At 41.6% G+C, this 17499-nt stretch overlaps 1 protein-coding gene across 2 annotated transcripts in view; it reads left to right on the forward strand.

Moving 5' to 3' along the window:
- Positions 1–5131: 5131 nt before the first annotated feature.
- Positions 5132–17499, forward strand: part of hipk2 (homeodomain interacting protein kinase 2) — a 67946-nt gene continuing 55578 nt past the window's right edge. For both annotated transcript variants that reach the window (XM_046037781.1, XM_046037782.1), the window contains exon 1: positions 5132–5462. In XM_046037781.1, the coding sequence (XP_045893737.1) occupies positions 5444–5462 (19 nt within the window). In that variant the 5' untranslated portion in view covers positions 5132–5443. The remainder of the gene's footprint in view (positions 5463–17499) is intronic.

A 17499-nucleotide genomic window follows, 5' to 3' on the forward strand; every position in this document is an offset into this window, starting at 1 on the left:
ACAAGGCTGATTTGTCTCATGTAGATTAGTTAGGTGGTTTCCAAGGCAACCGGTCAATTATGTGTTCCAGCAGCTTTGTCTGAAGCCTGGTAGAGCTCTCACCCTTCCCCTCCACCGTGACCCAGCAGGCCTTGTCCGTCCCGTCCTCAGTAACATCGCGTCGATGATAACCCTCCCAGGAACATCCAAAAACCATCACATTCTAAGAAGTAGCAAGAACAAGCAGTGCTAAAGAGGCACAGACAGGATGTTGCAACACAAAAAGAACATTTTGAGACATGCATTGCTGAACACTCAAAAATGAAATAAAAAAAGAGAGAAAAGAGAAGCTGTGCTCTAGATATTATAAGGCTTGACAAATTACTTGATTGTTGAACTGCATGCATTGGTGCGTGTGAAGCATATGGGATAATCATTTACAGCTTTGGGTTGTAATTTATGCGGCTTGTTTGTTGTTAAAGAAATACCGTAGCTCAATCAAAAAGGTAGTCAATGCCAAAATCATTGTCAGAGGAATCTAAATTCTGTTTACTCTGCCGAGATGCCTGGTAAACCACCAGTTCTCACAGGCAGCAAAAACATCACACTCGTACATACCAACAAAAACCACAAAACGTCTTTTGCACAAGAGAAAACAACTTTTCTGTTGGAGAACTGTCATTCATATAACAACTCAGATAGACATGCTTTTGTTGTCATAGATTTATTTCTTCTTTTGAAAAATATTTCCTCATAGGTGTTAATTAATGTGATGTGAAGTGGGCACCTTTAGCTGAGTTCATTATAAAGCTTAATGCTCATTGAGAGGAAATCCATCAATGCTAAAGCTGAAACATGTTCATGACCGCTGCATCACAGCTGCTCACACAACAGTTAATAAAAATGGTTGAAAACATGACATCAATCTGTTTTTAGAGTTCTGATTTTAGGGCTCCCGTGTCTGTGACTGGATATTTTATGGCCTGCTGTAGTTACCTCGGAAAGTCATTAACTTAAAAGTGTTAATTTACATAAATTATAAATGTTTGATGTTACACATCAATGATTAGTTGGGCCACTGTACAAACCAGAATTGCAGTAGGTTGTTATTTAGGCATTTTTCCACCCTCAAACAAATCTTTCAACATCGCAATCTAGTGAGATTTTCCCATGGAAAAGTCCATTTAAAAGTCAATGACGTCGTCCATGTCAGTGAACCAAGAAATGACCCTGGTTCTAATATATGTGAGGTAATAATTGGGCCTGTGGGACTAGACAGCGGAGTACAGCAGTTAGGAGTCTGAATCAGCACAGAGGCTTTTTCAGTGCTACACAAGAGGTTAGAGGTCAATAACAACTAAGCATGTTTTCCACCAACACAGGAGGGGCAAAGGGAAAACAGAAGAAACATGTTTGGGTTCCTTGGCTTCCCTTAAAAGACATTTTCAAAGGAGCACACATTTCGCCCAAATGAACATAATAAGAGATGGGAAGATGATATTTATTTATATACAGCCACCTACGTAAATCAGTTTTGCATATAAGATACACCTGAAAATATATGAGGCAATAGAAGATAATGAAAGAGTGGTAGCCAACAGCATATGGAGCACAAGCGTAGGCAATTGCTGTGTAATAATAGAGCTGAAATATTTGTTTTCATGTTGCTTTTAAAGTCTCATGAAAGATCAGGCATTTCTTTTGTACCCTTGACACAACCACACTCTAACCAGACTTAACTTGTGTTTAAGTCAGGCCATGTGGTAAAATGTGTGTCCTCTAACTGGGCAGGCTGCACTCTGTCCTGTGTCAACACAAACAGGAGCATCCAATACTCAACAGAACTCACAAGTGAGTAAATACACTCTGTAGTTTCTATAATTACAGGGGATTTAATTTTTATCTGCTGTGCATGTTCTCTATTTTTTGTTCTTAATAATAGTTTATAGTCTTTACTCGCACTGAAAACAAATCTTACTAGGAGGCTGTTGTTGCAGGTGACCTGGGACAATTAAAATGAAAAAAGCAGGTAATAACAAGGCACAGAGTAATTATAAATACAGTCTGTCACTGGTCTTGCTTTGATATTTACACATGCGACACACAACTATATGTCCAGCCATGTTTCATCAAATAAAGACATAAGAATAAGAATGTGTGGTGATCAATTCTTTGAGTAGATTACATGATTATTTCTATTCTAACATACTTGCCATGGGCCCTGGTGCAAAGGTTTCATATTGCTGAGTAGAATATATCCGCATGCACCACATCAACCTGTGTGTTATTGTCACTTTCTGGGATTTCTGGTTCTAGCCTGTGAGACATGATTGTACTCCATGATGAACTTGGTGGGGGGGGGGGGGGCATTACTCCAATATAATTGTCTGGACCACGTGTCTGTCGAGTCATCATCTGTTCGTCTGCCTCGCACAATGTTTTCAACACCCTAGTCCAGATTTTAATGAAACTACAGGGCATGATGATTGCTGAGTAGCTTAAGTGTGGAGCTATGGCATTGGTTTAATTACCTCTTCTGCACCTTGTTGATGAAATCTTACTGTTGTGTAACTGTAAAGGAAACTCTAAAAGACGCAATGGTTAGAACTAGGATATAGTTCTAACCATTGCTTCTTTCCGTAATGGTAATATTTCATAGTTAAAAGTTTCTTTTGTTAAGATAGAGGTAGTCCATTTGGGAGAGCAACACAAGTAGACAGAAAGATTTTCTAGAAGTCCCCAGTTTCACATGAAACATTTGTTGGGAAGTGAAAGGTGAAATTTGAACTTTTAAGTTATTTCCCAAACTGTTGGGAAATGCCTTTTGCAGAGCTACATCCTGGTTCAACTTTGGCCTAGTGTGTGATTTCAAAGTTGAGAGTGAACACAGTTTTGCAATACAATGAATGACTGGGTGTTCACATTTTTAATCTCTAAATTAGTTTAAGTGATATTAATATAATATACATTATTATATATAATATTATTATACAAATAATAACAGTATTAAGACGAATGGAGGTCAAATTTTAAATATACCATAGTTCTTTAAAAAAAATGGGTTTGGACAATTGGATTTTTAGGAAACATAAGAGAAGAGAGGAAGAATATGTCTCACTGCTACATTTGGCCATTTTTATAATTGGACTGAAAGACCTCAGGGAGGCACAATCATTTATTTGCTCGCACACAATAAATCAGATGTTTCTGGTCAGATTTGCAGGAAACAGGAGAATGGTTTTTATCATTTCTCTATTTCAGGGTTTTCAAACAAGTTGATTGTCCGGAGGGGGCCCCCGTAAGTGCCTTTATATCACACACACTTCTTTGTGAGAAATAATGGCACCAGCAATTAAGAAACATAAATTCACATTTTTCCTTACTGCCTAATCCCCATTTCAGCCCTGTTGGTCTGTTTATGCTTAAGCCTCAATGCAACTGCAAAAAAATGTGTGGCAATGTAAACCAAAATACAATTGAAATAACACATCTATAAAAGACTTACTATATATAAAACTACTATATAAGACAATGTCCCACACTTTAGGAATAATTAGGGGCCTAAACATATGGTAAGGATACTTACTGTTATGTATTTCATGTGGCCTATTGAATGGGCTTCCACATTGTTACAATATTATTATATATTACATACTCAGCATACTCTCAGTATTAAGCAGTTCACCACTCTACAGTACACAGTAGGTCTCATTAGGAACATTCTGGTTTTTTGTTGAGGATGTGGCTGATGGGAGACTTGCATTACTTGATGGTTTAATGCTACACAAATAGGTCTGCATACCCTTACCTCATTTTATACCCGTCATGCAGTTACATCACCACTTCTAAAGACATGCAGTGGTCAGCTCTATGGTGTGTGTGTGTGTGTGTGTGTGTGTGCAAGCTGCAGGCGGTGTGACATGCTGAATGACAAATTTCCAAACTCCTTGCAAAGCAGTGTGGCTTAGAACATGCACAAAGTGTGCTGAAGATAGATCATCAGGGATTGTTTTTTACACAGTGAGGTTGTTGTACTTTGTGATGAAATAATGGTTGTTTTATTCCACTTTACGTCTTTGTCCTGCATCAGTGAGATCAAAGCACTTCTAAAGACCCGTACTGCTTTCAAATCTATTTTTGGGTAAGTGTACTTTGGTGGAATATAGGGTGAAATTGCTCTACTGTAATGCGCTGCTATATTAACAACCGCCCTCATGTCTGAATCGACATGTTTAATTTAGAGGTTGCTGTGAGAGCATTATCTGGTCGCGGGTAAATGACATATTACTCACATGTGTGTGAGCCTGTGTAATCCGATTCCGCTCCAGTTCATTCTGTGCAAATCTCATGTCGTCATACTGTAGCCTACTGTAGGAGCGCTTCAGCCTCGCGCAGGCGTGACTAAACACCCGCAGAATCATCCAACCCAGATGCACTTTGCACTTTGATTATGATGATTATGATGATGACGATGATTATCATTATCATTAGTAGTTGTAGTAGTTATCAGATTAGTACTCAGATTACATTGTTCAATCACATTTCTTTTTCAGTTAGTTTGCACAAAATATAAAGAATAGGCTACTATTCAACAAAGTAGGCCTAATAGCGAAAAAAAAAGGAGTGGGGACAAGAAACATTTTTATTACCTTCTTAAAATAAATAAATAACTTACTTTATAAGTAGCCATATAGACCAGTAAGGTAGTGCCATAAGTGTAACCTACAATTTTATTTTTGTCTATTTGCATTTTATTGCGTCTCCTTTAATATAATTGTTTTGTGTTTCTGTTTAATTTAAATTTTTATTGCGTTTTAAACGTTGTTCTACTGTATTTCTTTTCGCCTTCTGTAAAGCGCTTTGAACTGCCTCTGTGTTGTAGAAACTTGCCCAGTTGTATTAAGATTGACACTGTATTGCTCTCTTTATTCCTCCTTTTTTAAGGATTGTTGTCACAACGCCCTTATAGGCTAAATGACGATGATTGTAATGATGATGACGACGATGTGACTCCCATTCTTAGTATTTGTTTTGGAGTCCAAAGTGAAACATCTCCCCGTCGCCTCCATCGACTCGTTCGTCAGTCGACTCGCTCACTGTACACCAAACTCGCTGCGCTCTGACCACTGCAACTTTTGCAGAGACTCCTCACTCCACAGACATGTCGCACAATAGCTGAAGTAAACCTGTCATCGTGGCTCATCATTTGAGCCTCCAGAAATATACCGCAGGTGGGATTTGCATTGCACAGCCTCTCCTTTGTCGCGTCCCTCGCGTTGGACCCTACGTTTGAAAAACGCCTGGATATGAATTATGAGCATTTTCCTCACTAATGAACTGGGCCAGTAATGCAGGAGACCGCGGCGACTCTCTCATCACTGTTTCAAGATGGCAGATTTTCATTGAGTTTTGAACAGAAATCTCGCTTTATTTTTTGCCATGAATAACAGAAACCCTTGCACCGATGGCCCCTGTATACGAAGGTAAGATGGTTTTGAAAATCTACTGTTTCTTTCCTGCGCGGGGCTCAGTCAGTGAGCCTTTACTGTATCAGTTGTGGTACAATTGAATTGCGGCTGATACGGTGGGAGAGATGCGTTGCACCCTCTCCTTTTCCAGTCAAATTCATTAAACATATATTTACATTATGTTTTCTAAACCTACCGCCAAGTGGGCTATCAAATCCCATGCGGTTTTGTGCATTAACGCTTTTGGTCACAGTTAAAGAATATTAGTAAAATAACGTTACTCAGATTGTGCTGCCAGTCTGAGATGTGTCCGTTAAAATAGCGCTGTTAAGGCTCCATGAATAAGGTCAAAGACAAGCGTGTGTTTAACATACAGTGGTCTACATGTGTCCACGCACCTGGACATGTTGTGTTTTGTCCTTATGTTTGTTCCTGGTAGCAATTATAGCTCTGCTTAAAGAAGGAGAGGGAATGAAAGAAGGTCGGAGACCGATCGCTCCGAGTCTAGTCTCTATCTCATTCTTCTATATCGAAATTATTTCGTATCAATCTTAAAACTGGCTGAGTTTAGATGTTGCAGTGCATCTTTGCATTGATTTCGATGTTTTATTTGTATTCCGGAAATCAAAGGCAAGCTTAAAAACAACGTATTCGCTATCGCTGCAGCATTGTGGCTGTGACTAATCCAATTGGGAGAATGCTACCCATGCATGTCTCTCTAAATTGTTTGCTGTCATACAGGTTTCTTTTTTGATCTAAGAGAGTAATTCCCACACAAACAACGTGTTTGCTGTGCAATGTCGTTGAAAGGTGGGTTATAGCCTAAATGTAAAACAATGCAAGCGGCCCATTATAATCCGTGCATGATCTGGGGTCTGTGAGTGGTCCGGCTGCAACTACACAAATAATACCAATGCATTATATTAGTATGAAAATAACTAAACAGGGACATTAGTATGATGACGATTCATGCAGTTTGTGTTAGATCTGGTTTTAATTCAGCTGTAGTAATGTATCATTCAGAAGTAGTGTACTGTAGCCTGATGTTTTTGGAAACAGACAGGATATCCTCTAACAGTATTTATAAAGGAAACAGAGGTTCACGTGCTGATCAGAATCTTATACTAATTCAGTTGTAACACAAAGCAAATGATGAGCATTGATGTTTCACATATTTATTTTTTACATCCTCATGTTTAATATCTTCTTGTCTACTCTATAGTCCCTCTGCTGGTGTTTAAGGGAACCCCTCTTTTTCTATTCAAAATTACTATTAAGAAAAAGAACTATTGAAAGTAATGCTTTTAAAGTGACATTATACAAATATCACTAGCAAAAGCAGGTTCTAATAGGAAGAGGATATATAATAGGCTATTATAGAAGATGCAGTATCACAAACTGCAATAAGGTTACTACAAACTCCTTACTAAGTGCTGTTATGTCACTATAGGAATATTGTGGTGATTTTTCATTAGGGCTTTGGAAGCTTAGAGGCATAGCCCGAGAAGACGGTGTTTCAACATGAAAAGAAAAGTTGAAATGAGACTCCTATGCAAAAGGTAATGAGTGTAAATTACATTCCCTGGCTTTTCCCTTCACCACAGAGAGGAGGAGAAGGGAAGAGAAAGAGGTGGCAGGGGGAATTAATTGCCTTGCCTGTCCTCCTCAGTGTTAGAGAGGGCCGTTATGTAGAGCAGTCATGGAAATGACCAAAGTCTCCAGTGGAAAATAGGTTTGGGGGGGGTCCTTCGTGTAGACTAAGACTAGCTATTATGGTGATTACTCACCCTTGGCTACAGGGCAACTAATAACTTCAATCTATAAGATTAACTACTTCCTCTTATAGTTTAAAGTTGAGCTTGTTGAGTAAAAATACTTAGCAGTAGACTTTTGTTTTCTAAACTTGATTTCCCTTTCATAATCATTTGTTAAGAATTATTTCTTTAAATAAGCCTGACCTAGTGGTCATTGTGTTTGTGTGAATTTCTGTCCACGTTTCTGTTGGTTATGCTTTTGTCATTTGTTTGCCTTCTTGGCCCAGAGAGATGGCCATCAGGCAGGCCTGCTGGCAGGCAGGGCGCAGTCTGATCACCTTGGGAGCCTGGTCTCATAACCCAAACTGACACCTTGATGGATGTCTGATGAACGGAGCAGGTCCAGCAGTCCCCAGCTGTGGAAAAGCTAATATTCAGACACAGCCAAACCATGCTTGCCTGCCTGCCCTCTCCCCTGGCTAGATATGGGTGTTGTGGTGTGCTCATGTCTGCGTGTGCACATGTCTCTATCTGTGTATGAATCTGTATACATGTGCCATCACCCATTTGTAGGGCAGGCCTGCAAGAGGATTAGACAGCTGCAGAGTTGGGTACCAGGCAGGAAGGCAACTTCATTTGCAGATTTGCTGCTCACAGGTCAACCAGTACTATTCCAGAGAGGATTCATTCATTCCTGCCTGGAAAAATGGACTGGGGTATGACTCAGACACTGATGATGATGGCGGTGGTGACAGACAGTGCAGCATCACAGGCAGATTAATGTTTTATCCATCCACACGACCATTATGTGTTAATGTGACTTTAAATTACCTTGTGGTTTTCAGGTATGGGGAATGCTGTTGAGGGTAAGGTACTCCTCTGTGGACAGAAGGACAGAGAGAGCCAGACTTTCTCAAAAACTGTCCTCAACTTTATCTGTCTCCTTCCCTCTTACCCTCACGCTCGTTTGGAGCCACTTGATTGATATCTTCCTCACAGGCCATGACCCAGGCCCAGAGTCTAAGGTTGTAGCTTTTTAAACTTTGATTAGAATTGCAGGAAGAGCCCTTTGGGGGCCACGGCAGGGCCACACCCCGTGGCAGAGCCAAGGGAATGGAGGAGAGTCTCTCTTCCTGACTGTTATGACAAGCGGGGTGGTGTGTTTAGCTCTTCGGTAACCACAGGAGAAAGAGCAAGGCCTTGGGAGGGAGGATAGCTAAACAGTTGGTAAGAGATGGGGTCATAGTTAAATAGCTCACAGGTAAGAACAGTCATTACTCTTCAAATCCTTGTAGTTGCCATTATGAATGTTTATCTCTTGTTTTTCACTTTCACTCAGCGCCCGTTTTGATCTGTTTGTTGACCTGATGCATCACTTTATGACTTGTTTGGAAGGCAGGTTGCTCAGACGGGGTTATGAAAATGGATAAGCTGTCTCTACAAGTATCGCTTTTGCATTATTCAAAGCTTCCTATCCTGAAAAGGAAGTGAAATCCAGTGTTTGGGGATTCTTTGTGCTATTGATTTGCTGAAGCATTTAGTAGAAGAAGCTGAGGCTTTGGAGGGAGATAGAATGTGAGTTTTATGTGAGATGAGGCGTGTGTGTAGCTCTCAGTTGAAGACAAGGGAGTATGTGAGCTCTCTGATGTGCTGAAATAGTTCACAGGTGTGATCTGAAGGGTTTGGGAAACAGATGGGGTGGAGGGAGGGGAACATCAACCTGAACTGAAATGACAGGTTGGTAGAGGCCAGTCTGATGCAGGAGGCCCAGCCTTGAATTTGAGTAGAATACCTATGGCTATTTCAACAGGCTCAACTTTTCATATACTCTTTTCAGCAAATTTCTCTGGAGTAAAGCTGCCTCCAGCACTCCAGCACATCATTCTTATGGCTCTTTTTTCTTTGTGTGGAGGAAATTCAATTGAGATGCAAAGGGACTTTGCAATTCTCATTTTCTCCTCAGTCAGTAAGCCTCCTGTTTTAGTGCTCCTGCCATATGTTTTAGGCCTCTCTCGGAAACAACTCTGAAAGCCGGGCTCCGAGGTCCTTGAAGCGGGAGACCACATCAGTTGCTGACATTAGTTCGTTTTTATCGAAGTGGAAGGGGGAGGCTGGCTGGGATGGAGCCTCAACCCTGTCGACTGCTTACATAAGGCATTTCCGTGTTGGTTGTCATGCATGTGTGAAGGGCCCTTTTTTCCCCTGCACTGTTGTTTCACACTGTGTATGGTGTCAGCTTGTGTGGAACAGCTGCCTCTGGCTCTGACTAGCAGTATAACAACTCGAGGCTCTGTTAAGGAGGAAACTAGCGTTAAAGGCATCTTACGGTTGTTTTTTAGTTTACTTATTGTAATAAAAGTTAAAACCTTTCTTTTATATGGATTTAAATTGCTCTTATGTGATGTTATAAAATACATTACAGTACATGTGATTGCTGGAATTAAGACTTTAAACACACACATATTTGTTTACACATTTGAATCCAAAATTTATGTTGGGATTTATTCTTTAGATTGTTTGTAGCATTTTGGGGGATAGAATGTTCTGGTTCTCAGTGGGGTGCCATGTTATCTAAAAAACCGTTAACCTCCTTGTATTTAAGTGTCAGCGTGAGAGAAAAGATTAGACGAATGTGTGTCTTAAATGTAAAATTTAAAACTAAAAGTAATGTAGCAAGAGCTATACAGTGAGGATGAGAGTAGCATCTGCTATAAAGTGCTGAGAGTCTCTGCACCTTATGACACAACCATTGCTTTGATCTGCTATGAGAGCCACGGTTCAAACAAAGGTTCACATTTTACTGCTTCTCAATGCAACACAGTGAATGAGGTCTTTTGTTATCTGTTAAGCAGTAATTACACAGGAAGCATAAAGAGAACTTTATATGCTAAAGGTGTCAAATCATTTAAAAAAAATGTATATATATATATACAGTATGTGTGTGAATAATATCGCACAGTGCAGCATGAGCATCATCTGCATTTTTTGTGCATACCATATTTTACATGCTCTCTTTGCAATCATCATCCACCACTGACTCCTCCAATGCCCATCCCCCCCCCCACCCACCCCACGATTCACTGCCCCACCCCCACATCTATTTCATATCTGTCCTTCCGTCCCGCTCTGTTTGTTGATAAGCCGAGAGGCCACTGGCCAGCACACATGGTGCCCATGTGACACTTTAGCAACAGCCTGATGGCCAGATTGGAAGCCCCCACATATGTGTGTCTGTGTGTGTGTGTGTGTGTCTGTGTGTGTGTGTGTGTGTGTGTGTGTGTGTGTGTCTGTGTAATTGGAGGCTGGTCTCAGAAGAGGTCTAACTACTGTAGCTTTTTTGTTCTCCGTAATCATGACCCCCGCCCAGAAGCCCTCAGACTCTCCCGCTTTGCGCCTCACTCTGCCCCCCTGGCTTTGTCTTAGTGCCATCACTAACCCCCCAAACCAAAGTGCCCGCTTGTTTGTGGTGCACATTGTCGCAGGTCATAATCCTATTGTTTGTGATATTGTCCCCCCCATACCACACCATTTGACATCGCACTCTCTGGAAGAGAGCTGCCGTTAACGGCTGCATTTATCACTGGCTCATTGGCAACTTCACAACACATCACATTGCACATGCACACACGAAGCAAGTAAAAAAGTTGAACAAAGCCTCGAATGTGGTGCAAAGACAACAGATGATGTAAAGTACTAAAGCTGCATGGTGAGGGCAACTACCACACTCACAGACACTTAATTTAAACAAAAGATCTTTATTGTCTCTTTATATTACATGAAGCACAGTGTGAAAAATGGTTTGCAGTTTTTAATCAAGGCTCCACATAACCTCCACATTTTTCCTCCTCTTCCAAAGGAAAGACACCCGATGGGAGGGTGAGGAAAGAGAGGGAGAGGGTGTTTACAGATATTGAAATGAGCAGAGAATGACTGAATTATACAGTAATATGAGGGCACTGAGTTTGGGGTTCTTAGGGTATACATTCATTGACACAGGCACAGCTATGGGCTTTACAATGTGCGGCCAACAAATGTGGGCTGCCAGCCCCATCACCACTCCTGGCTTTGGCCCCTCCCGGTCATGGAAGGGAAGTGAAGCGATGGGTGGCTGCTGGCGGCCCCTTCACAGATGGCTGCAGGTACAGTGCTACGCCTGGCTGATAACCAAAGGACTTCAAAGATCAGACGAGCGCTCAGGCCCATTTCTGTCCAGAGCCAGGAGGCAAAAGGCACAGAGCAGCGAAAGGAGACAGCAATAGACAAGGACTGGGGTAGTCAAAAGAGTCAACAGGCATGGAAATGAGCAGCTTTAGCCCTTTCCTTTCCCCCTGCTTGCTTTTTGTGGAATATTTGCTCTCATATTCGTTATCACATGCATTCATTCTCTACTTCTCGTCTTCATAGTCAATCTCATTTAATTTTTCTTTCTTTCTCTGTGCTGTGTGAGTCTCATTATTCCTTTCCCATGAAAACAGTTGTGATGACACATCCCCATGCTAGCAAGCAATGGAAAAAAAATCACTGTTACAAATACATCCCTCCCTCTCAAGTGATGCCTTTTCTTTCTTAATTTTCAGATCAGTGATTCTCTTAGGAATCCCATATTCCCTGTAAAAAATCTGTTTCACTAAACAGTAAACTAACAAGTTACATGTCAAAAAGAGCAGGAGATTAAAGTGATAGATATCGCTCAGAGGTTTTAAGAATTATAGTCATAAAATGTAGTAAAATGGTCTCTGTATCTATTTAATATTCACATATGTAGAGAAAATTAGTTCTCTGTACCGCTGAAGGCTGAAAACCAAGCTTTTATGGGCTTGTAAGGGATAATGTGGAGAGGGAGAGATGTTAAAAAGTCATTGATTCAATTAGAAAATCCTGCTGCTCCTCTAATACCACTCCACTACTGACATGAGAAAAAGCAGTATGTTCTGACTGTAAGAAATATTTCCTCTCAGCTGCATGAGCATGTAGACAGTTAGTAACATCCAGTTATATCCAGCATAAGTGAATGATTATGGTTGTTTAATGACAGTTTGAACCAACCTTTTTATTAAAAATACAATATTTGGGATCTTCAGAAAGGTTTGAAGAAATTTTTATGCCTTTGCTATTGCTGCTATTTTATTCTAACAAAGTACTTTTTCAGACATTTTATTGTAGTGGATTTGTAGAAGAAGCATGCTTAGTTTTGACAAACTGTTGTGGTCACAAAACAGAAACATTAATGACATTTATTTCTCAAAATGTTCATCATACATACATGTGTCGCTTATTATCGCTAAGTATGCATCCATTGAACACTTAACTAAACAGAATTCAGCAAGAGCAAAATCAGTACCTGTTTATGTTTCTGGGCCCAAGTGTGTTGCAGGATAACAAACAGGCTGCACACCTTTTAGATCCACTCCTCACTTCAAAGCCTCAGGCACATCATGGCCAGCCAGCAGCTCTGCCTGGTGCAGCCTTTTGAAATGACCCTTCCATTCAGCCTGAGAGGCAGAGAGGGAGAATGGCAGAGAGACAGGGAGTGACAGAGATTGAAACAGTAAGGCAGAAAATAAAGTAAGGGAGGCAGTGGAGCTGGGGTAGAGAGATGAATCCCCTGTTATGGGGGCCCATGGGCCTCAGGGGCACTGCCTGGGGTCAGGGGCGCTTTTTTGGGGCTGGGGGGCTGGGGGTGTTGGTGGTTTGTTGAGGGGTGGTGGTGGTGGGTGTCAGTGGTCTAAGAGGGATTTTGTTGGTGGCGGTGGTGTTGGGGGTCATTGATCTAACCCTCGGCTCCTTTAACCTGTCTCCTTTTTACATCTGGGATCAGTGCCGTCCGGTGAGGCACCATCTCCTCAGTTCCCCTGACAGAGCCCAGCAGCTGCTGCCACACACAAACATGCTCCCACCCCTCCATCACTTTTAGAGAAGCTGGCCTAGAAAAAGGCCAAAAGTTAACCTTTAGCTGTGACGACTTGTTCTCTTCCCTTTACTGCTACAGAGCGGTCTAGGCCAGGCGAGCTGTTTTTACCTCATTAGGCCTCTGTGAGACAGACAGCGTGTGAGAGGAGGAGTTCTGCATTCAGTCGCATTAAACTTAAAGACATTTGGGCAAAAACATGGCAGCGTTAAGTGGCATCCATCTCAGTAACATGGAACTCATTCAGATCCTTTCAACATTTTAATAGCCTGGATAAAAAATACCTCAGCTAAGCTAACATTTCTATCTTTATTCACAGTAAAGCATCTTACAGTGCGATGAATCATTATTTACTGCCTTCCCACAGCTCATCTTTTCCATCTGTTAAAATCCCTCTCAGTTACTACTAAATGAACTGGGAGTTTAGAAATAACTCAGACCGCAGGAAAAAACCCAAACTGGCAAATTCTTACTGTAGATGGATCTTGTTTCATGTAATTTACTAAACAAAGTTTGTTGTAATGGTTATAACTGTAAAACCTACAGCTCTTATTCTCTTTTTGAAGGTTTTTGCCTTTTATGCAAGCCAATTCAAATGTGTACTTCTCATAGATCGCCCTTCAGTATGTTGGTATTGAACCAATGGTCAGAAAAGCCATTTCCTGCCTGATATTTTTGACTATTTTTGGCTATTTGTGACTGTGAGGACACTGTAAATATAATCGGCTAAAGCTGCGATTTTCACGCCAAATCAGACGCAGAGGGCTGAGTTGGCTAGCTATATTTATTACCTCAGTTCTGTGGCCAGAAAGACTCAACAGCCATGTTTACGACACACTGTCAGTTGGATTAAGGACACATATGCCTTGCTAAATTGGTATGTGAACACGTGTTATAATCTTTTAAAAGCTGTTTGATATATACCATGGAGAGCCCCCTTACAATAGATAGACAGAGTGAGAGAAGCTACAGAAGGAGAGAGGGTTAAAAAGAAGGAGATAAAGCGAGATTAGGAAATGAAAACAATTTATTGAGCGTGCATATGGATGAGTCACCTGCAGTATGAAGGCAGGAGTGCATGTTGAGGCATTTTAGAGGGAGAAAAAGGCATCTGTAGTCTGATCTGTGGCCTTAATAGGCCCCGAGTAGGAGCTTCACACACCCCACTGAAATATCACACACTCTTGTTGCCTGGGGAGGCATGTGCACCATCCCCAGCTTGTATTTGATAGCAGAGAGCATAGGGAGGTGGCGTACACTTGGGGAGACAGGGGAGCAGAAGGTCAGCCGCATGTGGGGGTTTTAAAGAGCTCTGATTTGAGATGGATAGAAGTTGCCTGTTTCTTCCTGTTTCTGCCATCTTTGAGGCAGTAAAAAGTGGGTTTCATGCACCAGCATCAGCACTTACAATTACACACTGCCTGGCCTGTATATCACAACTTCACTCAAAAACAGTGCGCCATCCTGGTTTCAAGCTGACAGTGTGCAAGCAACCGAGAGCTGAAAGTTTGTCAGGCATTGGTTGTATTTCTACCAGCTGTGCGTAAAACAAACAAGAAAACAAAAAGAAATCAGCAAAGCATTTTCATTTAGGTGTATCTTTTCCTAAAAACACCTTCCTCTTTTCTTTTTCTTTTTTAAAACTAGACATTCCTATCAGTTTGCTGTTTGTAGAATACAGCTGTGTTTTGGAAATACAGGAAGTGTTGGCCCTGCCTGTGTGTGATGCCTGGTCAGGTTGGACTGGTTCCTCTGTTGTCGGGGTTCATTGCAGGGTTTCGAAGGGGAGGGACATCAGATTAATCCCATTGTGTGTGTGTGTGTGTTTTGGGGTTGTGATTTCATGCATGTTGAAACTACGTAGCTAAGATGTAAGAGCCTTGACAAACAGCTGAGGAAGTTCTCAAAACAAAGTTACACACATACACACACAGGCACATGTGGAGTCTCAGAAATGCATAGATGCATATCTGTCGGTACACGCCTACTGACACGTGCATACACACATTCTGCACACATGCAGTGAGTTGTGTGGGTGCATCCTTGGTGGCGACGAGCATGTTGAGCAGGACAGACATTATTGCAGCTGTCTGGTGGATATTAATGCAGCAGCAGACTTTGACCCTTGAGTTCAACAACACACCCAAAACCAATTCTTAGTAGTCTGTTCCATGGGTCAGCGCCGGGTGGCAGGGTGGGGCAATGATGCCATCTCCTCAAAACACCCTCCAAAGCAGTGCTCCCTCCAACTGACATATTTCCATGTGACTGTCTCCCTCTTTGCCTCAGCTTTTACTATTTGACTCTCTCAGTCTTTGCACAATTGAAGTCAATAGTTTACTAATCTCAGATAGTGCTCATATTCTAAAAATGTAGTAAAGAGTCGGGTCTATGAACTCACTCAGCACGGTGGATGTGATAATCATTATTATTATTATTATTAGTGGGGTTAATACATATCTGAACCCTACAAACTGAATACCTGTTGGGAATGTATAAGGTAACCCATGCATAAATAACAAGGGATTACACAAACGGAAAAATGGCGGTGGATCATTTTCGATTTTTTTAATTCCTCTGTTTTGGTTTATTTTATTTTTAAATGTTTTTGTCTGAGAATATTATTATATTTGTGTGTCCAGGAAGAGGTTAAACCCTTATTCCACTCTGGGCCTTCTGTCGAGTGAACATTAGGGTGAATAATGACTACAGCATAATGTTGATAGGTAGCTAACAGGAACCTGGCTCCTTGTGTTTGTGTTTGCAGGCATGATCCTATTTCATTTTGTGTTTGCATATGTGTGTTCTTCACTAACTCAAGTGCCATCCTTTCAAAAAAAGTTCAGGTTGCAGTATGTACGAGCAGCAAACAAGGCCGGTATTCACATTCACATTCACTCTAAAACCTCATACTTGGTCTGTAGATTATAGCACAACACAGTCGGCACGCAACAAAATCCATACTGCACTGGCCCCTCTCAAATCAATTTGCCATTGTACAATGTTTTCTCCCACATTGTACTCATCTGTGTGTCCTCCCCCATTGTTTTCTATGTCGGGTTACTGTTTCTTGTCTGCAGTTCTCATATGTTGATCTCATTATAGTACATTGTGTCCAGCTGTCATTGTTGATCCTAATGACATTAAGAGGAAGTGTGGTGTAGTGGGGCGTTTTTTTCTTGCTGTGTGTAAATGATAAGCATTGTGTGGAATGGCTGCTTATCAGGTGTGTGTCCCTGCATGGCCCGCACATTGTTTGCAACTGTAGTTGAAGCCGCACAGCTTGATGCGTACAGTGGATCTCAGTGGCAGTGCAGTCAAGCCACGAGTTAACTGGTTATGTTGGTTTATGGTTGGGCACGTTTTTCTGCCCCCTCCTCCTCATTTTATGCTGCCCCACACAAGAGTCCTGCACAAAACAAATAGTTTCTTCTTAAACGTAAAAAGTGGAATAGTTCCACATTTAACGTTTCACTTCTGCTGAAGCAAGGGCATTTCTTTCTTTCTTTCTTTCTTTCTGTTTGTCTTTTCTTTCTTTCTGTCATTCTTTCTCGGTGGGGAGGAAGTTGGGTGCTGTGCTTTGTACACTTGCTACACTCGTGATTTGATTAATAAGAAATCCAGCTCAAGCAGAGCCACTCTGCCACCCCTTCCTCCTCCCCCTCGCGCTCCTCCTCATCTCCCGCTCCTCTCCTCCACCCCGTGCCTTGGTTCAGCGCCTGGTTAGGCTGACCTGGCAGTATAAACAAGGCAAATGTTTTTCTCACACCAGCCGTTTTATGACCACACTGGTGAATAGCAGCCTCCTTATCTACTGACAATTATCCTGGGGATCCATTTTTTTCAGCTCTACTTTCTAGATTAGAAATGTTAATATTTGAACTTTAACCACACGAGTTATCATTGCTCAGGTAGACCCTAAGAAAGATAATAACATATTCAGAGTTGTGTTTCACATCACTTGGGGTGAATGTGTGAAGCTGGATGCACGTCTTTGTATTTGCGCTCCTGTGTGCAAGTGCATCTGGACAGTTGTGCGACTTCTTGTGTGTGTCTGTTCTTGCTAATGCATCTGTGCGTGTGCATTTGAAGAAGTGCCGGCCGAACATGTTATCTCACAGTTAACACAACATGTTGTATCTTTGGCCGTTTGCTTCCAGGAAGGGGAGAGTTGAGGGAGTGTCACATTTACAGCAGGCATGTTGCTGATATACAAGTCCTGTGTATGTCTGTCTGTCAAGCAGCATTCATATTTGCCTCTTAGGCTGTCACTGTGCTCGATAGATATCTGTCCTCTTTTGTGTATTTGTGAGAGAGAGGAGAGAAATGGCAAGGCAGTTCCAACTGGTCAAATACTGTGGTCAGGATGAGCATAAAGGCTGATGGAGTA

The sequence above is a fragment of the Micropterus dolomieu genome, linkage group LG22, assembly GCF_021292245.1.
Source record: "Micropterus dolomieu isolate WLL.071019.BEF.003 ecotype Adirondacks linkage group LG22, ASM2129224v1, whole genome shotgun sequence".
NCBI lineage: Eukaryota > Metazoa > Chordata > Actinopteri > Centrarchiformes > Centrarchidae > Micropterus > Micropterus dolomieu.